Here is a 26,462-nt window from a genome sequence, read left to right as displayed (position 1 = left end):
CATCTAGTCACCCCATTCTCTCTTCAACCCATCTAGTCACCCCATTCTTTCTTCACCCCATCTAGTCACCCCATTCTCTAGTCACCCCATTCTCTATTCACCCCATCTAGTCACCCCATTCCCTATTCACCCCATCTCGTCACCCCATTCTCTATTCACCCCATCTAGTCACCCCATTCTCTATTCACCCCATCTAGTCACCCCATTCTCTATTCACCACATCTAGTCACCCCATTCTCTATTCACCCCATCTAGTCACCCCATTCCCTATTCACCCCATCTCGTCACCCCATTCTCTATTCACCCCATCTAGTCACCCCATTCTCTATTCACCCCATCTAGTCACCCCATTCTCTATTCACCACATCTAGTCACCCCATTCTCTAGTCACCCCATTCTCTATTCACCCCATCGATTCACCCCATTCTCCATTCACCCCATTCTCTATTCACCCCATCCTCTATTAACCTCATCTATTCACCCCATTCTCTATTAAACTCATCTAGTCACCCCATTCTCCATTCACCCCATTCTCCATTCACCCCATTCTCCATTCACCCCATTCTCTAGTCCCCCCATCTATTCACCCCATTCTCTAGTCACCCCATTCTCTATTAACCCCATCTAGTCACCCTATTCTTGATTAACCAAATCTATTCACCCCATTCTCTTGTCACCCCATTCTCTATTAACCCCATATATTCACCCCATTCTCTATTCACCCCATCTAGTCACCCCATTCTCTGGTCACCCAATCCTCTATTCACCCCATTCTCTATTAAACCCATCTAGTCACCCCATTCTCTATTCACCCCATCTAGTCACCCCATTCTCTGGTCACCCAATCCTCTATTAAAACCCATCTATTCACCCCATTCTCTAGTCATCCAATCTAGTCACCCCATTCTCTATTCACCCCATTCTCTATTAAACCCATCTATTCACCCCATTCTCTATTAACCCCATCTAGTCACCCCATTCTCTATTAAACCAATTTAGTCACCCCATCTAGTCACCACATCCTCTAGTCGCCCCATCCTCTATTCACCTCATCCTCTATTAACCCCATCTAGTGACCCCATTCTCTATTCACCACATCTAGTCACCCCATTCTCTATTAAACCTATCTATTCACCCCATCTAGTCACCCCATTCTCTAGTCACCCCATTTTCTATTCACCCCATTCTCTATTAAACCCATCTAGTCAACTCATCCTCTATTCACCCCATTCTCTATTCACCCAATCAAGTCACCCCATTCTCTATTAAACCCATCTAGTCACCCCAATCTCTATTCACCCCATCTAGTCACCCCATTCTCTAGTCCTATCTATTCCCCCATCTATTCACCCCATTCTCTATTCACCCCATCTAGTCACCCCATTCTCCATTCACCCCATTCTCTATTCACCCCATCCTCTATTAACCTCATCTATTCACCCCATTCTCTATTAAACCCATCTAGTCACCCCATTCTCTATTCACCCCATGTATTCACCCCATTCTCCATTCACCCCATTCTCCATTCACCCCATTCTCAAGTCACCCCATCTATTCACCCCATTCTCTATTCACCCCATTCTCTATTAACCCCATCTATTCACCCCATCTAGTCACCCTATTCTTGATTAACCAAATCTATTCACCCCATTCTCTAGTCACCCCATTCTCTATTAACCCCATATATTCACCCCATTCTCTATTCACCCCATCTAGTCACCCCATTCTCTGGTCACCCAATCCTCTAGTCACCCCATTCTCTATTCACCCCATCTAGTCACCCCATTCTCTGGTCACCCAATCCTCTATTAAACCCATCTATTCACCCCATTCTCTATTAACCCCATCTATTCACCCCATTCTCTATTCATCCTATTCTCATTTAACCCCATCTACTCACCCGATTCTCTAGTCACCCCATCTAGTCACCCCATTCTCTATTAAACCAATCTAGTCACCCCATCTAGTCACCCCATCCTCTAGTCACCCCATCCTCTATTCACCTCATCCGCTATTAACCCCATCTAGTCACCCTATTCTCTATTAACCCCATCTATTCACCCCATTCTCTAGTCATCCAATCTAGTCACCCCATTCTCTATTAAACCCATCTATTCACCCCATCTATTCACCCCATCTATTCACCCCATTCTCTATTCACCCAATCAAGTCACCCCATTCTCTATTAAACCCATCTAGTCACCCCATCTCTATTCACCCCATCTAGTCACCCCATTCTCTAGTCTCCCCATTCTCCATTAACCCCATTCTCTATTCACCCCATTATTAACCCCATTCTCATTTTCACCCCATCTATTCACCCATTCTCTATTCACCCCATCTAGTCACCCCATTCTCTATTAAACCCATCTAGTCACCCCATCTATTCATCTAGTCACCCCATTCTCTATTAAACCAATCTAGTCACCCCATCTAGTCACCCCATCCTCTAGTCGCCCCATCCTCTATTCACCTCATCCTCTATTAACCCCATCTAGTCACCCTATTCTCTATTAACCCCATCTATTCACCCCATTCTCTAGTCATCCAATCTAGTCACCCCATTCTCTATTAAACCCATCTATTCACCCCATCTAGTCACCCCATTCTCTAGTCACCCCATTCTCTAGTCACCCCATTCTCTATTAAACCCATCTAGTCACCTCATCCTCTATTCACCCCATTCTCTATTCACCCAATCAAGTCACCCCATTCTCTATTAAACCCATCTAGTCACCCCAATCTCTATTCACCCCATCTAGTCACCCCATTCTCTAGTCTCCCCATTCTCCATTCACCCCATTCTCTAGTCACCCCATATATTAACCCCATTCTCTATTCACCCCATCTATTCACCCATTCTCTATTAAACCCATTTAGTCACCCCAATCTCTATTCACCCCATCTAGTCACCCCATTCTCCAGTCACCCCATTCTCTATTCACTCCATTCTCTATTCACCCCATCTATTCACCCCATTCTCCATTCACCCCATTCTCTATTCACCCCATCCTCTATTAACCTCATCTAGTCACCCCATTCTCTATTCACCCTATGTAGTCACCCCATTCTCTATTCACCCCATTCTCCATTCACCCCATTCTCTAGTCACCCCATCTATTCACCCCATTCTCTAGTCACCCCATTCTCTATTAACCCCATCTATTCACCCCATCTAGTCACCCTATTCTTGATTAACCAAATCTATTCACCCCATTCTCTAGTCACCCCATTCTCTATTAACCCCATCTATTCACCCCATCTAGTCACACTATTCTTGATTAACCAAATCTATTCACCCCATTCTCTAGTCACCCCATTCTCTATTAACCCCATATATTCACCCCATTCTCTATTCACCCCATCTAGTCACCCCATTCTCTGGTCACCCAATCCTCTAGTCACCCCATTCTCTATTCACCCCATCTAGTCACCCCATTCTCTGGTCACCCAATCCTCTATTAAACCCATCTATTCACCACATTCTCTATTAACCCCATCTATTCACCCCATTCTCATTTAACCCCATCTATTCACTCGATTCTCTATTAAACCAATCTAGTCACCCCATCTAGTCACCCCATCCTCTAGTCGCCCCATCCTCTATTCACCTCATCCTCTATTAACCCCATCTAGTCACCCCATCTAGTCACCCCATTCTCTAGTCACCCCATTCTCTATTCACCCCATTCTCTATTAAACCCATCTAGTCACCTCATCCTCTATTCACCCCATTCTCTATTCACCCAATCAAGTCACCCCATTCTCTATTAAACCCATCTAGTCACCCCAATCTTTATTCACCCCATCTAGTCACCCCATTCTCTAGTCACCCCATATATTAACCCCATTCTCTATTCACCCCATCTATTCACCCATTCTCTATTAAACCCATTTAGTCACCCCAATCTCTATTCACCCCATCTAGTCACCCCATTCTCCAGTCACCCCATTCTCTATTCACCCCATTCTCCATTCACCCCATTCTCCATTCACCCCATTCTCCATTCACCCCATTCTCTAGTCACCCCATATATTAACCCCATTCTCTATTCACCCCATCTAGTCACCCCAATCCCTATTCACCCCATCTATTAACCCCATTCTCTATTCACCCCATTCTCTATTAAACCCATCCATTCACCCAATTCTCTAGTCACCCCAATCTCTATTCACCCCATATAGTCACCCCATTCTCCATTCACCCCATTCTCTAGTCACCCCATCTATTAACCCCATTCTCTATTCACCCCATCTATTCACCCCATTCTCTATTAAACCCATCTATTCACCCTGTTCTCTATTCACCTCATTCTCTATTCACCCTATTCTCTAATCACCCCGTTCTCTATTCACCCTGTTCACCCCATTTTCAATTCACCCTATTCAGGCCTTGGTCAAAAGTAGTGCACTATATAGGGAATAGGGTGCCACTGAGGACACACATTAAGCCTTACAGCCTGACAGCACACAGTGTAATGAGTTGCCATTACTAATCTTTTACTAATACGTTTCACATTCCTACAGAATCCAACGGTACTGGGGAATCCACACTGAATTATAACTAGCAAAACATCCATTCCTACACGCATAACCGACATGGTAAACAATTATGAATTATTTAGGATGATCTATGCTCTGCAATAATATGAGAGCATTAATATTAATATCTCTATAAATATTAGATTAAGTTCCCACCACATGGCAAATTATTCATCCTAAACGCAGCATGGGACTGGTAATATCAGACAGCTGTGTGTGGAGACTTTGGTTTGGTTTGTTCCCAGGACATAAACAGACATGCCATACAACCCTCTGAGTCGCAACAATCAATCCACCAATGAATGACAAACACTGAAGGAAAAAAAAGAAAAAATGGATCTTTGAAATCATCACACAGACATACTGTACAGTAGAGACATAGACATACCCGCATGCACCAGACCAGAGCCTATAGGCTATGTATCACTCTGCCCAGATACATGGTAATTAACCTGACGTCTCTTCTCTCTAAATGGGGATTTAATAAAGACCCTCAGCCTCGGTACCATGGCAACACGCAACCCATTAAGGAAATGCCCCTTGTCTGATGCATGGAAATAAATCAGGCCTGAATGAATGGAGGAGACAGACAGACAGACAGAGAGAGAGGGAAGAGAGAGAGGGAGGGGAAGAGAGAGAGAGGGAGAGAGGGGAAGAGAGAGAGGGAGGGAGGGGAAGAGAGAGGGAGGGAGGGAGGGAGAGAGGGGAAGAGAGAGAGGGAATGAGGGGAAGAGAGAGAGGGAGGGAGAGAGCGGAAGAGAGAGAGAGAGGGGAAGAGAGAGGGGAGGGAAGAGAGAGAGGGAGGGAGGGGAAGAGAAAGAGAGGGAGGGAGGGAGGGGAAGAGAGAGAGGGAGAGAGGGAGGGAGGAGAGAGAGAGAGAGAGAGAGAGAGAGAGAGAGGGGGGGGGGAGAGAGGTAGGGAGGGAGGGGAAGAGAGAGGGAGGGAGGGGAAAAGAGAGAGGGAGGGGAAGAGAGAGAGAGGGAGGGAGGGGAAGAGAGAGAGGGGGGGGAGGGAGGGAGAAGAGAGGGGAAGAGGGAGGGGGGAAGAGAGAGAGAGGGAGGGAGGGAGGGGAAGAGAGAGAGAGGGAGGGAGGGGAAGAGAGAGAGAGGGGGGGGAAGAGAGAGATAGAGGGAGGGGAAGAGAGAGATACATCTGGAGAAAGGGAGGTGGGGAGAAAGAGTGAGAGAGAGGGGGGTATTGTCCTCCATCCTCCTGACCCATTATAATAATGAGAGAATGGGCTTTAGTGTATACTAGAACAAACACAGGCAGGAAAATATGTTGGATGAGAGAGAGAATTGCCAGTGTTTTTTAACAACCACAGACGCTCAAACACTTTAAACCACACCTAGAGGCTTGTTATAATGTGAACAGCCACATTATTCTCGAGCTGTTTCACTACGCCTCATTTTCCATTATCACAACCCCAACTCATGACCAAGATTGACCTGCGGCAGTCATTGCAATGTTGGAGAACGGGATTGGAGTGCAGTGTGACTACACAGGTCTGAGTGCAGTGTGACCACACAGGTCTGAGTGCAGTGTGACCACACAGGTCTGAGTGCAGTGTGACCACACAGGTCTGAGTGCAGTGTGACCACACAGGTCTGAGTGCAGTGTGACCACACAGGTCTGAGTGCAGTGTGACCACACAGGTCTGAGTGCAGTGTGACCACACAGGTCTGAGTGCAGTGTGACCACACAGGTCTGAGTGCAGTGTGACCACACAGGTTAGTCATTAGGAGGGTGAAACAGAGCTGGGTCCATATCAAACTGGAGTACTGATCCAGCATCAACACCCCCCCCCCCCTCTCTTTCCATACATATTCATCCTAATCTAAAAGGCAAAACTGATCCTAAATCAGCAATCCTACTCTGAGATGCTTACAGGCCCTGAGTGTACAAGCATTTCGCTACACTTGCATTAACATCTGCTAACCATGTGACCAATACAATTTGATTTGATTTGATTGGTGATTCAGTAAGTTAGCCATTGTTGTAGAATGAGTTAATAAAACTGTATCGGATTTGATGGACCACACTAACAGGTGTATCAGTAGCAGGGTGAGACAGTGGGGCAGTAGGCTACCCACCTCATCGTCGTACTGGGCATACTGGGCATACTGCTGCTCCAGCATCTCTCTCTGTCTCCTCTCCTGCTCCAGAGTCTGTTGGATCAGAGCAGCCACCTCGCTCACCTGGCCCGGACGCTCTCGACCAATCACAAACCTGGAAACGGACAGCAACAGCCAATCAGCAAGAGCATACAGGGGGGATTAAACATTCACCTAATGAAGAATCTTTGGACAATAGATTGGAAAAATAACTGCTGTTGCATGTCACAGAAGTGCTGACTTTACAATACACTGAAACACAGTGCATGTTGGTTTACTGAGGAATGAGAGCTTCACTTCAATACACCTCTTCCATTGACTTTTTCTCATTAATTTATCAGCTTAACGAAACACGACTGAACTTTCTCTGTCCTAATTTGAAACGGTGTATTTGTTTGTGTGTTGTTTGAGGCTGTAACAGGCAGTCTGTGCGATTGGCAGGGACTTAAGGGCAGGATCTGATTATAGAGGAGTGGAGGCGAGGAGGGGGAAGGTGGCTTTCATCAGTAACACAGTGACGTGACAAACCCTCCAGGGTGGAATGTGCACGTCAGGCACTGGCACAGGCTCAGAGTTACAGCTGTACCAGCCATTCTCTCACACCCTACCCCACCCTATCAAACCCCAACCCGACCATACCCTACCCTACCAAACCCTACCCTATCATACCCCACCCTACCATACCTTACCATACCCTACCATACTCTACCATACCCCACCCTACCATACTCTACCATACCATACCCTACCCTACCAAACCCTACCCTACCAATACCCTACCCTATCATATCCCACCCTACCATACCCTACTATACTCTACCATACCCCACCCTACCATACTCTACCATACCTTACCCCACCCTATCAAACCCCAACCCGACCATACCATACCATACCCTACCAAACCCTACCCTACCAATACCCTACCCTATCATACCCCACCCTACCATACCTTACCATACCCTACCATACTCTACCATACCCCACCCTATCAAACCCCAACCCGACCATACCCTACCCTACCAAACCCTACCCTACCAATACCCTACCCTATCATACCCCACCCTACCATACCTTACCATACCCTACCATACTCTACCATACCCCACCCTATCAAACCCCAACCTGACCATACCCTACCCTACCAATACCCTACCCTACCAATCATACCCCACCCTATCATACCCCACCCTACCATACCTTACCATCCCTACCATAATCTACCATACCCACCCTATCAAACCCCAACCCGACCATACCCTACCCTACCAAACCCTACCCTACCAATACCCTACCCTATCATACCCCACCCTACCATACCTTACCATACCCTACCATACTCTACCATACCCCACCCTATCAAACCCCAACCCGACCATACACTACCCTACCAAACCCTACCCCCTACCAATACCCTACCCTATCATACCCCACCCTACCATACCTTACCATCCCCTACCATACTCTACCATACCCCACCCTATCATATCCCACCCTACCATACCCTACCATACTCTACCATACCATACTATCTACCATACCCTACCCTACCAAACCTTACCCTACCGCACCCTAAAACCCCCTACCAATACCCTACCCTATCATATCCCACCCTACCATACCCTACCATACTATCATACCCCACCCTACCACACCTTACCATCATACCCTACCATACCTCCATACCACCATACCCCCATACCCCCACCCTACCATACCCCACCCTACCATACTCTACCATACCATACCCCACCCTACCATACCCTACCATACCCTACCCCACCCTACCATACTCTACCATACCCTACCCTACCATACACTACTATATCATACCCCACCCCACTCTACCATACCCTACCATACCCTACTCTACCATACCATAACCCACCCCACTCTACCATACCCTACCAAACTCTACCATACCCTACCATACCCACCCCACCCTACCATACTCTACCATACCCTACCATACACTACCCTACCATACCCTACCACACAATACCCTACCATACCCTACCCTACCCCACCCTACCATACTCTACCTTACCCCACCCTACCATACTCTACCATATCCTACCCTACCCCACCCTACCATACTCTACCATACCCTACCATACAATACTCTACCATACTCTACCACGCGCTCCAGCAGGTATATCTCACTGGTCACCCCCAAAGCCAATTCCTCCTTTGGTCGTCTTTCCTTCCAGTTCTCTGCTGCCCATGACTGGAACGAATTGCAAAAATCTCTGAAGCTGGAGACTCACATCTCCCTCACTAGGTTTAAGCACCAGCTGTCAGAGCATTTTACAGATCACTGCACCTGCACTTAGCCTATCTGTAAACAGCCCATCTATCTACCTACCTCATCCCCGTACTGGTATTTATTTATTTATTTTGCTCCTTTGCACCCCAGTATCTCTACCTGCACATTCATCTTCTGCCGATCTACCTTTCCAGTGTTTAATTGCTATATTGTAATTACTTCGCCACCATGGCCTATTTATTTCCTTAACTTACCTCATTTGCACTCACTGTATATAGACTTTTTGTTTTCTTTTGTTCTACTGTATTAAATGTTTTGTTTATTCCATGTGTAACTCTGTTGTTGTATGTGTCGAATTGCTACGCTTTATCTTGGCCAGGTCGCAGTTGCAAATGAGAACTTGTTCTCAACTAGCCTACCTGGTTAAATAAAGGTGAAAAATAAATAAATAAATAAATAAATACCCAACCCTGCCATACAATACCCTACCCCACCCTACCATATCCTACCCTACCCTACAATACTCTACCATACCCTACCCCACCCTACCATATCCTACAATACTCTATCATACCCTACCATACTCTACCATACCCTACTATTCCCTACAATACTCTACCATACCCTACCCCACCCTACCATATCCTACAATACTCTACCATACCCTACCCCACCCTACCATATCCTACCCTAACCTACAATACTCTACCATACCCTACCCCACCCTACCATACCCTACCATACTCTATCATACCCTACCATACTCTACTATACCCTACTATTCCCTACCATACTCTACCATACCCTACCATACCCCTACCATACCCTACCATACCCCTACCTATCCTACCATACCCTACCATACCCCTACCATACTCTACCATACCCCACTCCACCCTACCATATCCCTACCATACTATACCATACCCCACCCTACCATACTCTACCATACCCCTACCATACTCTACCATACCCTACCCCACCCTACCATACCCTACCCCACCCTACCATACCCTACCATACTCTATCATACCCTACCATACTCTACCATACCCTACTATTCCCTACCATACTCTACTATTCCCTACCATACCCTACCATACCCCTACCTATTCTACCATACTCTACCATACCCCACTCCACTCTACCATACCCTAACATACTATACCATATCCTACCCCACCCTACCATACCATACCATACCCTACACTACCATACCCCACCCTACCATATCCCACCCTACACTACCATACCCTACTATCCTTTACCGTACCCCACCCTACACTACCATACTCTACCATACCCTACCACACCCCACCATACCCTACCCTACACTACCATACCCCCCACCCTAACATACCATCCTCTACCATACCATCCTCTACCATACCCCACCCTACCATACCCTACCATCCTCTACCATACCATACCATACCATACCCCACCCTACCATCCTCTACCATACCATACCCTACCCTACATTACAATACCCCCACCCTACCATACCATCCTCTACCATACCATACCCCACCCAACCATACCCTACCATCCTCTACCATACCATACCCCACCCAACCATACCCTACCATCCTCTACCATACCATACCCCACCCAACCATACCCTACCATCCTCTACCATACCATACCATACCCCACCCAACCATCCTCTACCATACCATACCCCACCCAACCATACCCTACCATCCTCTACCATACCATACCCCACCCAACCATCCTCTACCATACCATACCCCACCCTACACTACCATACCCTACAAAGCCTAGGACTGCCATGCCGTCCACTGGTGAGAGAGAGTTATCAAATCAACGTTCACTAAAAACAAATGTGTGGTTAAAAATGGCAACAACTAAACAGACTTCTTCTCTCAGGGACGTGGTGTGAAACAGGGCTGCTCAAGTTCAACACTCTTTAACATCTACATTAATGAATTGGCAAAAACATTAGAAGAATCTGCAGCACCTGGTCTCACCTTACACAACACTGAAATCAAGTGTCTGCTGTACGCAGATGACCTGGTGTTGTGGTCTCCCACTAAGGAGCTACTGCAGCACCTAGATCATCTGCACATGTTCTGACAGATAACCTAAAAAAAAACGAATAGAATATTTTTTAAAAGGTCCGGAAATCAGGATCACAAACATGAATTCTATTTGGACACAGTTCTATTAGAACACACCAAAAGCTACACATGTCTAGGACTAAATATCAGCAACACAGGTGGCTTTCACATGGCTGTGAATGAGCTAAGATACAAAGCAAGAAGAACATTCTATGTCATTAGAAGCAACATTAAAATGGAAATTCCAATTAGAATCTGGCACAAAATGGCAGTGAAGTATGGGGTCCCCTCTCTAATAATGAATTTACCAAATGGGACAAACATCCAATCAAAATACTGCATGCAGAGTTTTAGTTTTGAAGAGAAAAGAAAACCTCCAAATAACTAATGTAGAGCAGAATTGGGCCAATAGCCCCCCTTATTAGAATAGAACAAACAAGCAACCCTGAAACATATCATCACACAGCCCTACAATTCAAGAGATGAAACAAGAGAGGAGTCCCCTCAGTCGGTTCTGATGCTCAGATCACTAACCCAAACCAACTCCATAGAGCCTCAGGAGAGCACTCAGAAAATATGACCAAATTACCACAAAGCAAAATTAAAATAAATCACCTATTGGAAAGACACCACAAAAAATGTACGTCAACTTCAATGCTTTTTGTCTCTAAACAGACAGTACATGGTGGCAGACTATCTGACCACTGTGACTGATAGAAAACTGAGGAAAACACTGACTAGGTACAGACTCAGTGAGCACAGTCTGGCTATAGAGACTGGTCGTCACAGGCATTCTCATGAATATTGTTGTTGTAGTTGCTGTTGTGGTAATCCCATTTCCACTACTACTATTATTAGAAACATTCACCTTTTAATTAATCCACTTTGTCCAGTTTATAACAACATTGAAGGTATATATTTATTCTGGCAGTATCTTGCTAACTCTGACTCAAATCTCCAAAACCCAAATCCAGTGTTTGGGATGGTCCTTAAGTCATTCAGTAATAGATTTGTGAACGCCAGGTCACCTCTCCCCATGTTCCCTCTCTACCACCCAGCATACAGGAGGCAAAAACACATCTTTCTCTGGTTTCTCTCTCGTTTACTCCAAGATGGATCCCTCTATCTCAGCAGGAGAGCATATTTGAGTCTCCAATCATCCGGAGTGGGCTGATTACAGAGTTTCAGTGCTATACGCTCCACAGTCCAGAGGCTAACGTTGAGCTACATCTGAAGCAACATCAGAGAGGAATCAAGGCCATCTCTCCATCTAGCAGCTGACCTGGAAACAGTTTCTGCATTCCCGGAAAAGCAACATGCAGGGGGGTTCCACCCTGCCTCCCACTGCTCTGGGAACAACAGCCATAATGCAGAGAACATGTCTAGTCCATTAGGAGCTGCTATGTTGACAGACACGGGCTGCTTCTCTAATGGCACACTATTCCCTTCCCTTACTGCTTTTGACGAGGGCCCATAGGGCTCTGGTCAAACGTAGTGCACTACATAGGGAATAGGGTGCCATGTGGGACGCACATGGTTAGGGATTTGAGGGATGTCCGCACTTCACTTCCTCACACAAAGGATATGCCCTCTGTCAACCATTGTGGGATGTTAGTTTCATATTGTGCTGTCTTTTAATATCTGGCTCATAAATATAGATCTTTCTTCTTTTTTTACCATAATGCGATTATAGTTTCATGTGGTGATCAGTGACATCTTATTCATCTGGTTCCAGAGACCTGGATGATGTCGTAAGTCAGGGTTAAATTGAGTTGAAATGGCAAATCTGGGACACAGGGCGATCAAACCCAGGGAGGAGAGGGAGAGGGAGAGAGATTTACTGGACAGGAGGAAGAAGAGAGTGAATGAAAAAGGAGAGATAGAGAGGAGAGAAGAGGAGAGAACAGATCAGAAGAAAAGAAGTGAGAAGAGAGAAAGAAAGAAAGAAAATGTGTGTTATTTTTCACTTTCTCTCTGAGCTGCTGTCCATGCTTCAATCAATATTGTCTCAGTAAACAGCTGCTTAGGGAACAATATGCTGCAATAGAGTTTGACACAGTTTGACACATCCTTCCATTCCAGCCCTCTTCACCATTCACACCATTAAGCAGATATGGCTTCCCTAATAATGGCACCCTATTCCCTATAGGGCTCTGGTCAAAAGTAGTGCACTATATAGGGACTAGGATGTAATTCGGTACACAAGTCCCTGAGAGATTGCAGCGGCAGTATGGAATCAATAGAATTCAATTTGTAATATTTACAATAATATTAGTGCTCTTTAGATGGAAGGTTACTCACAGGTTAACAGAAATAAAAGTGTTGTCTAATCCTGGTCGTCTTGTCTGTGATGGATGACAGAGTGATATAATAATAATAATTCAGAGGAGAGTAAACCAACAGAGAGAGGGAAAAACAACACTATATAAGAGAGGACAAAAAGAGCAAGAGAGGGAGGGAGAGAGAGGACTGAAAGAGAGAGGGAGAGAGGACTGAAGGAGAGAGGGAGAGGGAGAGAGGACTGAAGGAGAGAGGGAGAGAGAGAGAGGACTGAAAGAGAGAGGGAGAGAGGGAGAGAGAGGACTGGAAGACAGAGGGAGAGAGAGAACTGAAATAGAGAGGGAGAGAGGGGACTGAAAGAGAGAGGGTGAGAGAGAGGACTGAAAGAGAGGGTGAGAGAGAGGACAGAAAGAGAGAGGGAGCGAGAGAGGACTGAAAGAGAGAGGGAGAGAGGACTGAAGGAGAGAGGGTGAGAGAGAGGACTGAAAGAGAGAGGGAGCGAGAGAGGACTGAAAGAGAGAGGGAGAGAGAGGACTGAAGGAGAGAGGGAGAGAGAGGACTGAAAGAGAGAGGGAGAGAGAGGAAAGAGAGAGAGGATGAGAGAGGGGAGAGAGAGACTGAAACAGAGAGGGAGAGAGAGAGGACTGAAAGAGAGAGGGAGAGAGAGGACTGAAACAGAGAGGAGAGAGAGAGGACTAAAAGAGAGAGGGAGAGAGAGGACTGGAAGACAGAGGGAGAGAGAGGACTGAAAGAGAGAGGGAGAGAGAGGACTGAAAGAGAGAGGGAGAGAGAGGACTGAGAGAGAGAGGGAGAGAGAGGACTGAAAGAGAGAGGGAGAGAGAGGACTGGAAGACAGAGGGAGAGGAAGAGGACTGAAAGAGAGAGGGAGAGTGAGAGAGGACTGAAAGAGAGAGGGAGAGAGATAGAGGACACAGGGAGCAAGAAAGGGAGGAGAGGACTGAAAGAGGGAGAGAGAGAGGACTGAGAGAGAGAGGGAGAGAGGACTGAAAGAGAGAAGGAGAGAGGACTGAAAGAGAGAGGGAGAGGACTGAAGGAGAGAGGGAGAGAGAGAGGACTGAAAGAGAGAGGGAGAGAGAGAGGACTGAAAGAGAGAGGGAGAGAGAGGACTGGAAGACAGAGTGAGAGAGAGGACTGAAAGAGAGAGGGAGGAGAGGACTGAAAGAGAGAGCGAGAGAGAGGACTGAAAGAGAGAGAGAGAGATCTAAACGCGTCCACATGCTTCTCAGACAAAACAGTTCGTAAGAGTTTGTGCATATAATATGACGCCATTTTGTGATGTTTTTCTTCATTTTGGACATCGGACTTCTGACTGAAAGAGAGAGGAAGAGAGAGAGGACTGAAAGAGAGAGGGAGAGAGGACTGAAAGAGAGAGGGAGAGAGAGAGAGGACACAAAGAGCAAGAGAGGGAGGGAGAGGACTGAAAGAGAGAGGGAGAGTGAGAGAGGACTGAAAGAGAGAGGGAGAGAGAGAGATGACTGAAAGAGAGAGGGAGAGAGAGAGATGACTGAAAGAGAGAGGGAGAGAGAGAGAGGACACAGAGAGAGAGATGACTGAAAGAGAGAGGGAGAGAGAGAGGACACAAAGAGCAAGAGAGGGAGGGAGAGGACTGAAAGAGGGAGAGAGAGAGAGGACTGAAAGAGAGAGGGAGAGAGAGGGCTGAAAGAGAGAGGGAGAGAGGACTGAAGGAGAGAGGGAGAGAGGACTGAAGGAGAGAGGGAGAGAGAGAGGACTGAAAGAGAGAGGGAGAGAGAGGACTGAATTAGAGAGGGAGAGAGAGGACTGAAAGAGAGAGGGAGAGAGAGGACTGAAATAGAGAGGGAGAGAGAGGCTTGAAAGACAGAGGGAGAGGGAGGAGTGAAAGGTCGAGGGAGAGAGAGGACTGAAAGAGAGAGAGAGGACTGAAAGAGAGAGAGAGAGAACTGAAAGAGAGAGGGAGAGAGAGGACTGAAAGAGAGAGGGAGAGACATATTGGACTGAAAGAGAGAGAGAGATCTAAACGCGTCCACATGCTTCTCAGACAAAACAGTTCGTAAGAGTTTGTGCATATAATATGACATTTTGTGATGTTTTTCTTCATTTTGGACATCGGACTTCTGACTGAAAGAGAGAGGAAGAGAGAGAGGACTGAAAGAGAGAGGGAGAGAGGACTGAAAGAGAGAGGGAGAGAGAGAGGACACAAAGAGCAAGAGAGGGAGGGAGAGGACTGAAAGAGAGAGGGAGAGTGAGAGAGGACTGAAAGAGAGAGGGAGAGAGAGGGAGCTGAAAGGGAGAGGGAGAGAGGACTGAAAGAGAGAGGGAGAGAGGACTGAAGGAGAGAGGGAGAGAGGACTGAAGGAGAGAGGGAGAGAGAGAGGACTGAAAGAGAGAGGGAGAGAGAGGACTGAATTAGAGAGGGAGAGAGAGGACTGAAAGAGAGAGGGAGAGAGAGGACTGAAATAGAGAGGGAGAGAGAGGACTGAAAGACAGAGGGAGAGGGAGGAGTGAAAGGTTGAGGGAGAGAGAGGACTGAAAGAGAGAGGGAGAGAGAGAGATGACTGAAAGAGAGAGGGAGAGAGAGAGATGACTGAATGAGAGAGGGTGAGAGAGAGAGGACACAGAGAGAGAGATGACTGAAAGAGAGAGGGAGAGAGAGAGGACACAAAGAGCAAGAGAGGGAGGGAGAGGACTGAAAGAGGGAGAGAGAGAGAGGACTGAAACAGTTCGTAAGAGTTGGGTGCATATATTATGACGCCATTTTGTGATGTTTTTCTTCGTTTTGGACTTTGGTAAGGCTTTTTCCGGCTGTTCGGACACACATTTTTTTCTTGATGCCAGTCAAAGTTTGGGAGCCAAAGGTCAACTGCAGGGATTCTCCAATAAAGTCTTTGCTGTCATTCAATGAGAGACGACTTGTTTTCATGCACGTTTTTTCATTGAGAAATAATGCACCAAACATCTTAGTTAGATTAGACTAAGATCTCCGCTGCAAAAAAGTCAAAATCTTAGATGAATTCTGACTATTTTGAGGAAGTGTATACTGGCTACGGCGTATCAGAGTGGCCAAACAGTACTATTGCCGTTTTTTTTCTCAAAATGTTCAAGCGAAGGTCTTTTGAGTATGCGAGCACACTCATTCGGTTCGCCTAGCCGACTTGGGCTAACTGCCTGCCTAACTGATGCATGCTGGGAGGGGGTTATTAATAAAACTCTTCTCTTCCATGCTGTGCTCCTCTATTGTTTGGGAGAAGAGTGCTGTGCTCTGTGGAGCGGAGGCCTGCTGTCCACTGCTACTCTTTCACAATGATACATTCTTCCCAGACATATTTACACTCTATCTACATTATGCTAATGTAGCATGAATGAGGGTCCGGCAAAACTTTTTTCATATGCAGGCTATGTTCTGTGTTTGTGTGGCAGTTTTGTTGGTCTGCAGTTTGAAAACATACAGTACGTTGGGTTAAGTTTGGAGGCAAAATGGCCCCCTTTCCTCTATAAGGCACAACATAATGGAAACAGCACTTTCTCAGTGAGCTCAGAGCTAAAGAGAAAATGTTCTGTAAGAGAATCACATTAAAGTGGACACATGCATAATGTTTTATGTGCAGAAAGAACGACTATACGACAGACTACTGTAGCTGTACACTGAGTTATGCTCCTCTAACAAAGCAGTTTTAACTAAACAGACCAGAGAGGGCGAGAGAGAGACAGCAATAGAAAGAGTGGGAGGTAGAGAGTGAAAGAGAGAGAGAGGGAGAGAGAGAGAGGTGAATGCAAGCATTTCCCATGACTGTGTCTCACTCAAAACCCATTGTTTCCCTGGCCCATCACCCCACCCTGGATTTGGACAGCCTCTATGACCAGGTACACCCCAACAAGACCATGGACCCCAACTTTGCCAGGACCTTGAAAGACATCGCTCTCAACCGCAGTCCCTGCACCTCACAACAGCAGCAACAGAGCGATGAGCACCTCGCCCAGACCTCAGACCCGCGAGACCCCCCCCAGAGGACATACACCCAGACCACAGCATCATCAGCCACGCCTCCACCCCCAACCCCAAACCAACCCTGGCCACATCCTATATAGGCCCCCGGATCAGGCCTATGCCCACTGGTTGGCCTCTAGGTTACAGAGAGCTGGTAGTCCCATCCACCAAACTACCAGTCATAAAACAGGAAAGGTACACATGGGGTATGATCATTTGGTATAGATCAGACCTAAGCCACTCTATTAAATAGGTTGAAAACAGGAGCATTTTACATCTGGTTAGAGAAACATGTCCTCCTGTGTGCTGGCTGCAGTACTGTAGACTACTTTATCACCAACCTCCACCCAGAGTCTCTCAGAGCGTTCACAGTTAGCCCACTGCAGCCCTATCAGATCACATCAACGTCACAGTCTACTTGAACAGAGCAATAATCAATCATGAGGCATCAGTGCTGAATAAACTGCATACGATTCAGACATGCTATAGATGGAAGGAATGTAGTGTGGAAACCTACCAGAAAACAATTAGCCAACAACACATTCAATCCCTTTCAGACAACTTCCTGGACAAGATGTTTCACTGTAATAGTGGAGGTGTAAACTTGCCAGTAGAAAGCCTTAACAGTATATTTCACCTCTCAGCTTCTCTATCAAATCTAAACATTTCAAGCAGACGACCTAAGAAAATATAGAATAATGACAAATGGTTTAATGAAGAATGCAAGAAACTAAGAAGGGAATTGAGGAACGTGTCCATCCAAAACAACAGAGACCCAGAAAACCTGAACATACGCCTGCACTAAAACAATGCAGAAATACACTAAGAAAAAAGAAAGAACAGCACATCAGAAATCAGCTCAATGTAATTGAAGAATCCATAGAATCTAAACACTTCTGGGAAAATTGGAAAACACTAAACAAACAACGTGCAGAGCTATCTACCCAAAACGGAGATGTGTGGATAAACCACTTCTCCAATATTTTTGCCTCTATAGCAAAAACATATACAAATCTTCGAGTCAGCTATTAACGACTACCAGAACCCACTCAATTCTCCAATTACAGTGAAATAACTACAGGACAATCTGAAATAAACAGTAAAAATTACACTCAGTTTTAAAAGAATATAGACATTTGAAATGTTATATTATTGGCTATGTACAGTGTTGTAACAATGTGTATGACAGGTAAAATAAATTAACAGATAAAAATAGGTTGTTTTTACAATGTTGTTCGTGCTCCCTTTTCTTGTGGCAACATGTCACACATCTTGCTGCTGTGATGGCACACTGTGTGTATTTCACCTAATAGATATGGGAGTTTATCAATGTCAGGTTTGTTTTCAAATTCGTTGTGGGTCTGTGTAATCTGAGGGAAATATGTGTCTCTAATATGGTCATACATTTGGCAGGAAGTTAGGAACAGCAGCTCTGTTTCCATTCTCATTTTGTGGGCAGTGGGCACATAGCCTGTCTTCTCTTGAGAGCCATGTGCGATAGCGATCTCTGAGTCTGGACTCAGTCAAAGCTTTCTTAATGCTGCGTCAGTCACAGTGGTCAGACATTCTGCTACTATGTACTCCCCGTTAAGGGCCAAATAACATTCCAGTTTGCTCTGTTTTTTTGTTGAGTCTTTCCAATGTTTCAAGAAATGTTGTTTTAGTTTTCTTATGATTTGGTTGGGTGTAATTGTGTTTCTGTCCTGTGGCTCTGTGGGGTCTGTTTGACTAGAGAGTCCCCTTACAAGCTGACTGAGGGGACTTATCCCCAGGTCACCTCTCTATAGGTGAGGGCTTTGTTATGGAGAATTGGTTGGTTGTAGAATTGAATTGATATTTTCTGGATTTTCCTAATTAGCGGGAACCGTCCTAATTCTGCTCTGCATTATTTAGTGTTTTACGTTGTACACGGAATGTGTTTTTGCAGAATTCTGTATGCGTGAGTCTCAATTTGAAGTGTGTCCCATTTAGTGAATTCTTAGTTGGTGAGTGGACCCCAGAACTCACATCCAAAGAGGGCAATGGGTTCTATAACTGATTCAAGTCTTTTTTGGCAGCTCCTAATTGGGATGTCAAATTGTATGTTTATTTTGATGCCGTAGAAGTCCCTTCTTGCCTTGTCTCTTAGATAGCTCACAGCTTTATGGAAGTTACCTGTGGTGCTGATGTTTAGGCTGAGGTATGTATAGTTATTTGTGTGTTCTAGGACAACGGTGTCTAGATAGAATTTGTATTTGTTGTTATGGCTACTGTACCTTCTTTGGAACACCAATTCTAAAACAATGCAGAGACCCTTTAAATTGAATTGAGAGAGAGAGAGAAAGAGAGAGAGAGAGAGAGATTCAATAGAAAGGGACTGAGGGTAGAGAGAGCGGGAGATAAGGAGATATATATATATATAGAAAGGCTGAGCTGTAAAGAGGTAGAGAGAGGGAAAGAGAGGTAGCGCGGTAGAGAGAGGTAGAGAGAGAGAGGAAGAGAGAGGTAGAGAGTGGTAGATAGTTAGAGAGATGTAGAGAGAGGTAGAGAGCGAGAGGAAGAGAGAGGTAGAGAGTGGTAGAGAGTTAGAGAGAGAGGTGGAGAGAGAGGAAGAGAGAGGTAGCGAGTGGAAGTGAAGTAGAGGTAGAGAGTGGTAGAGAGGTAGAGAGAGAGAGGTAGAGAGAGAGAGGAAGAGAGAGGTAGAGAGTGGTAGAAAGGTAGAGAGAGAGAGGTAGAGAGTGGTAGAGATGTAGAGAGAGGTAGAGAGAGAGAGGAAGAGAGAGGTAGAGAGTGGTAGAGAGTTAGAGAGGTAGAGAGTGGTAGAGAGGTAGAGAGAGGTAGAGAGAGAGGTAGAAAGAGGTAGAGAGTGGAAAAGAGGTAGAGAGGTATAGAGTGGTAGAGAGGTAGAGGTAGAGAGAGGTATAGAGAGATAGAGATAGAGAGAGAGAGGAAGAGAGAGGTAGAGAGTAGAAGAGAGGTAGAGAGGTAGAGAGAGGTAGAGAGGTAGAGAGAGAGAGGAAGAGAGAGGTAGAGAGTGGAAGAGAGGTAGAGAGGTAGAGAGGTAGAGAGTGATAGAGAGGTAGAGTGGTAGAGAGTGATAGAGAGGTAGAGAGTGATAGAGAGGTAGAGAGTGATAGAGTGGTAGAGAGAGGCGTAGAGAGGTAGAGAGTGATAGAGAGGTAGAGTGGTAGAGAGAGGTAGAGAGGTGTAGAGAGGTAAAGAGGTAGAGAGGTAAAGAGGTAGAGAGAGGTGTAGAGAGGTAGAGAGAGGTAGAGAGGTAGAGAGAGGTAGAGCAGTAGAGAGTGTTGAAGAGAGGCAGAGAGAGGTAGAGTGATAGAGAGAGGTAGATAGGTATAGAGAGGTAGAGAGGTGTAGAGAGGTAGAGAGAGGTAGAGCAGTAGAGAGTGTTAGAGAGAGGAAGAGAGGTAGAGAGGTGTAGAGTGGTATAGAGAGGTAGAGAGGTGTAGAGAGGTAGAGAGGTGTAGAGAGGTAGAGAGAGGTAGAGAGGTAAATAGGTAGAGAGGTAAATAGGTAGAGAGAGAGAGAGAGGTAGAGAGGTAGAGAGAGGTAGAGAGGTAGAGAGAGGTAGAGAGTATTAGAGAGAGGTAGAGAGGAAGAGAGAGGTAGAGAGTATTAGAGAGAGGAAGAGAGGTAGAGAGAGGTAGAGAGGTAGAGAGAAGTAGAGAAAGGTAGAGAGGTAGAGAGAGGTAGAGAGAGGTAGAGAGAGGTAGAGAGGTAGAGAGAAGTAGAGAGGTAGAGGTAGAGAGAGGTAGAGAGGTAGAGCGAGGTAGAGGTAGAGAGAAGTATAGAGAGGTAGACAGGTAGAGAGGTAGAGAGTATTAGAGAGGTAGAGAGTATTAGAAAGGTAGAGAGTATTAGAAAGGTAGAGAGTATTAGAGAGGTAGAGAGAGGTAGAGGTAGAGAGCTAGAGCGAGGTAGAGAGAGGTAGAGAGTATTAGAGAGGTAGAGAGAATTAGAGGGGTAGAGAGTATTGGAGAGGTAGAGAGTATTCGAGAGGTAGAGTTTTAGAGAGGTAGATAATATTAAAGAGGTAGAGAGAGGTAGAGGTAGAGGTAGAGAGTGTAAGAGAGGTAGAGAGTGACAGAGAGGTAGAGAGTGACAGAGAGGTAGAGAGTGTTTGAGAGAGGTAGAGACGTAGAGAGAGGTAGAGAGGTAGAGAGGTAGAGAGTATTTGAGAGAGGTAGAGAGGAAGAGAGAGGGAGAGAGGTAGACCCCAGAGTAGGCTGGGCTCTGTCCTTGTTCTCTCATGACCATGACTGCTGTGGTTTATGCCACTTTGTGGTACCTTGGACTCATCTGGATAAAGAAATAAAATATATTTTATTATGAATATGACAGTTGGTATTACCTGACCACTCCCTGGGTGTTCCTCAGGACGGAGGCAGCAAAGCTCTGGGTCACTCCCACCAGACTGGTGCCGTCCACCTCCACAATCTGGTCGTTCACTTTGATCCTACGAAACAACACACTGAGGTCACATAAAGGTCACACACAGGTTACATACAGGTTACACACAGGCTACTGGGCAGTGGCCTGGCTGGTTGAGTGGTAATGCTGCAGCCTACACGTCTGTAGTGTTGGCATAGGCTAAAATCTGGTCAAATCAATTTCTTTATCGTTCCTCAAAGTTATCCTCTCTCTCTATAGTTCCTCACAGTAATCTTCTCTCTCCATTGTCCCCCAGTTATCCTCTCTTTCTATAGTTCCCCAGTAATCTTATCTCTCCATTGTCCCCCAGTTATCTCTCTTTCTATAGTTCCCCAGTTATCCTCTCTCTCTATCGTTCCCCAGTTATCCTCTCTCTCTATAGTTCCCCAGTTATCCTCTCTCTCTATCGTTCCCCAGTTATCCTCTCTATCTATCGTTCCTTACTGTTATCCTCTCTCTCTATAGTTCCCCAGTTATCCTCTCTCTCTATAGTTCCCCAGTTATCCTCTCTCTCTATAGTTCCCCAGTTATCCTCTCTCTCTATAGTTCCTCACTGTTATCCTCTCTCTCTATAGTTCCCAGTTATCCTCTCTCTCTATAGTTCCCAGTTATCCTCTCTCTTTCTATAGTTCCCCAGTTATCCTCTCTCTCTATAGTTCCCAGTTATCCTCTCTCTCTATAGTTCCCCAGTTATCCTCTCTCTCTATAGTTCCCCAGTTATACTCTCTCTCTATAGTTCCCCAGTTATCCTCTCTCTCTATCGTTCCCCAGTTATCCTCTCTCTCTATAGTTCCCCAGTTATCCTCTCTCTCTATAGTTCCCCACAGTTATCCTCTCTCTCTATAGTTCCTCACAGTTATCCTCTCTCTCTATAGTTCCCCAGTTATCCTCTCTCTCTATCGTTCCCCAGTTATCCTCTCTCTCTATAGTTCCTCACAGTTATCCTCTCTCTCTATAGTTCCCCACAGTTATCCTCTCTCTCTATAGTTCCCCAGTTATCCTCTCTCTCTATAGTTCCCCACAGTTATCCTCTCTCTCTATAGTTCCCCACAGTTATCCTCTCTCTCTATAGTTCCCCAGTAATCTTCTCTCTCCATTGTCCCCCAGTTATCCTCTCTTTCTATAGTTCCCCAGTTATCCTCTCTCTCTATAGTTCCCCACAGTTATCCTCTCTCTCTATAGTTCCCCAGTTATCCTCTCTATCTATCGTTCCTTACTGTTATCCTCTCTCTCTATAGTTCCCCAGTTATCCTCTCTCTCTATAGTTCCCCAGTTATCCTCTCTTTCTATAGTTCCCCAGTTATCCTCTCTCTCTATAGTTCCCCAGTTATCCTCTCTCTCTATCGTTACCCAGTTATCCTCTCTATCTATCGTTCCTTACTGTTATCCTCTCTCTCTATAGTTCCCCAGTTATCCTCTCTCTCTATAGTTCCCCAGTTATCCTCTCTCTCTATAGTTCCCCAGGTATCCTCTCTCTCTATCGTTCCCCACAGTTATCCTCTATCTCTATAGTTCCCCAGTTATCCTCTCTTTCTATAGTTCCCCAGTTATCCTCTCTCTCTATAGTTCCCCAGTTATCCTCTCTATCTATCGTTACCCAGTTATCCTCTCTATCTATCGTTCCTTACAGTTATCCTCTCTCTATAGTTCCCCAGTTATCAGCTCTCTCTCTATAGTTCCTCACAGTTATCCTCTCTCTCTATAGTTCCCCAGTAATCTTCTCTCTCCATTGTCCCCCAGTTATACTCTCTTTCTATAGTTCCCCAGTTATCCTCTCTCTCTATAGTTCCCAGTTATCCTCTCTCTCTATAGTTCCCCAGTTATCCTCTCTCTCTATAGTTCCCCAGTTATCCTCTCTCTCTATAGTTCCCAGTTATCCTCTCTCTCTATAGTTCCCCAGTTATCCTCTCTCTCTATAGTTCCCCAGTTATAATCTCTCTCTATAGTTCCCCAGTTATCCTCTCTCTCTATCATTCCCCAGTTATCCTCGCTCTCTATAGTTCCCCAGTTATCCTCTCTCTCTATCGTTCCCCAGTTATCCTCTCTCTCTATAGTTCCTCACAGTTATCCTCTCTCTCTATAGTTCCTCACAGTTATCCTCTCTCTCTATAGTTCCCCAGTTATCCTCTCTCTCTATCGTTCCCCAGGTATCCTCTCTCTCTATCGTTCCCCACAGTTATCCTCTCTCTCTATAGTTCCCCACAGTTATCCTCCCTCTATAGTTCTGAACAGTTATCCTCTCTCTCTACCATTACCCAGTTATCCTCTCTCTCTACCATTACCCAGTTATCCTCTCTATCTATAGCTCCCCAGTAATCCTCTCTCTCTACGTTCCCCAGTTATCCTCTCTATAGTTCCGAACAATTATCCTCTCTCTCTACCGTTCCCCAGTTATCCTTTCTCTCTATCGTTCCTCAGTTATCCTCTCTATCTAAGTTCCCCAGTTATCAGTTCTCTCTCTACCGTTCCCCATTATCCTTTCTCTCTATCGTTCCTCAGTTATCCTCTCTATCTATAGCTCCCCAGTTATCCTCTCTCTCTCGTTCCCCAGTTATCCTCTCTCTATCGTTCCCCAATTATCCTCTTTCTCTCTATAGTTCCCCAGTTATCCTCTCTCTCTATCGTTACCCAGTTATCCTCTCTCTCTACGTTCCCCAGTTATCATCTCTCTCTATAGTTCCCCAGTTATCCTCTCTCTCTATCGTTATCCGTTATCCTCTCTCTATAGTTCCCCACAGTTATCCTCTCTCTATCATTCCCCAGTTATTCTCTCTCTCTATCATTCCCCAGTTATCCTATCTCTCTATCATTCCCGTTATCCTCTCTCTCTATTGTTCCACAGTTATCCTCTCTCTCTATCGTTCCTTACTGTTATCCTCTCTCTCTATCGTTCCTCAAAGTTATCCTCTCTCTCTATAGTTCCCCAGTTATCCTCTCTCTCTATCGTTCCCCAGGTATCCTCTCTCTATCGTTCCCCACAGTTATCCTCTCTCTCTATAGTTCCCCACAGTTATCCTCCCTCTATAGTTCTGAACAGTTATCCTCTCTCTCTACCATTACCCAGTTATCCTCTCTCTCTACCATTACCCAGTTATCCTCTCTCTCTATCGTTCCTCAGTTATCCTCTCTATCTATAGCTCCCCAGTTATCCTCTCTCTCTACGTTCCCCAGTTATCCTCTCTCTATAGTTCCGAACAGTTATCCTCTCTCTCTACCGTTCCCCAGCTATCCTTTCTCTCTATCGTTCCTCAGTTATCCTCTCTATCTATAGCTCCCCAGTTATCCTCTCTCTAAGTTCCCCAGTTATCAGTTCTCTCTCTATCGTTCCCCAATTATCCTCTTTCTCTCTATAGTTCCCCAGTTATCCTCTCTCTCTATCGTTACCCAGTTATCCTCTCTCTACGTTCCCCAGTTATCATCTCTCTCTATAGTTCCCCAGTTATCATCTCTCTCTATAGTTCCCCAGTTATCCTCTCTCTCTATCGTTATCCAGTTATCCTCTCTCTATAGTTCCCCACAGTTATCCTCTCTCATTCCCCAGTTATTCTCTCTCTCTATCATTCCCCAGTTATCCTATCTCTCTATCATTATCCAGTTATCCTCTCTCTATAGTTCCCCACAGTTATCCTCTCTCTATCATTCCCCAGTTATCCTCTCTCTCTATAGTTCCCCAGTGATGCTCTCTCTCTATAGTTCCCCAGTTATCATCTCTCTCTATTGCTCCCCAGTTATCCTCTCTCTCTATCGTTCCCTAAAGTTATCTTCTCTCACCATTGTTCTCCAGTGTCTTCCTCTCTCTCTATCGTTCCCCACAGTTATCCTCACTCTCTATTGTTCAAAACAGTTATCCTCTCTCTCTATCGCTCCCCACAGTTATCCTCTCTTTCTATCGCTCCACAGTTATCCTCTCTCTCTATAGTTCCCCACAGTTATCCTCTCTCTCTATAGTTCCCACAGTTATCCTCTATCTCCATAGTTCCTCACAGTTATCCTCTCTCTCTATAGTTCCTCACAGTTATCCTCTCTCTCTATCGTTCCACAGTTATCCTCTGGCTATAGTTCCCCACAGTTATCCTCTCTCTCTATCATTCCCCAGTTATCCTCTCTCTCTATCGTTCCCCAGTTATCCTCTCTCTATCGTTCCCCAGTTATCCTCTCTCTCTATCGCTCCCCAGTTATCCTCTCTCTCTATCGTGCCCCAGTTATCCTCTCTCTATCGTTCCCCAGTTATCCTCTTTCTCTCTATAGCTCCCCAGTTATCCTTTCTCTCTATCGTTCCACAGTTATCCTCTCTCTCTATCGTTCCTTACTGTTATCTTCTCTCTCTATCGTTCCTTACTGTTATCCTCTCTCTCTATAGTTCCTCACCGTTATCCTCTCTCTATCGTTCCCCAGGTATCCTCTCTCTCTATCGTTCCCCACAGTTATCCTCTCTCTCTATAGTTCCTCACAGTTATCCTCTCTCTCTATCGTTCCTCACAGTTATCCTCTCTCTCTATCGTTCCCCAGTTATCCTCTCTCTCTATAGTTCCCCAGTTATCCTCTCTCTCTATATTTCCCCACACTTATCCTCTCTCTCTATCGTTCCTGACTGTTATCCTCTCTCTCTATAGTTCCTCACCGTTATCCTCTCTCTCTATAGTTCCCCAGTTATCCTCTCTCTCTATCGTTCCCCAGTTATCCTCTCTCTCTATCGCTCCCCACAGTTATCCTCTCTCCCCATTGTCCCCCAGTTATCCTCTCTCTCTATCGCTCGCCACAGTTAT

The 26,462-nt window shown here is 45.6% G+C and overlaps 1 protein-coding gene across 5 annotated transcripts in view; it reads right to left on the bottom strand.

Annotated features, from left to right (window-relative positions):
* LOC135551803 (neurabin-1-like) overlaps window positions 1–26,462 on the bottom strand; it is a 117,198-nt gene that overhangs the window by 33,185 nt on the left and 57,551 nt on the right. For 4 of the 5 annotated variants that reach the window (XM_064983028.1, XM_064983027.1, XM_064983029.1 and 1 more), the window contains exons 5-6: window positions 21,617–21,736; window positions 6,636–6,771 (exon numbers count right to left, since the gene is read on the bottom strand). In XM_064983028.1, the coding sequence (XP_064839100.1) occupies window positions 6,636–6,771; window positions 21,617–21,736 (256 nt within the window). The remainder of the gene's footprint in view (window positions 1–6,635; window positions 6,772–21,616; window positions 21,737–26,462) is intronic. The other variant, XM_064983030.1, reaches the window with a different exon arrangement.

This window comes from Oncorhynchus masou, chromosome 13 (genome assembly GCF_036934945.1).
Source record: "Oncorhynchus masou masou isolate Uvic2021 chromosome 13, UVic_Omas_1.1, whole genome shotgun sequence".
Lineage (NCBI taxonomy): Eukaryota > Metazoa > Chordata > Actinopteri > Salmoniformes > Salmonidae > Oncorhynchus > Oncorhynchus masou.
The sequence above is the reverse complement of the archived record's forward strand: the minus strand, read 5'-3'. Positions and strand labels throughout refer to the sequence as shown.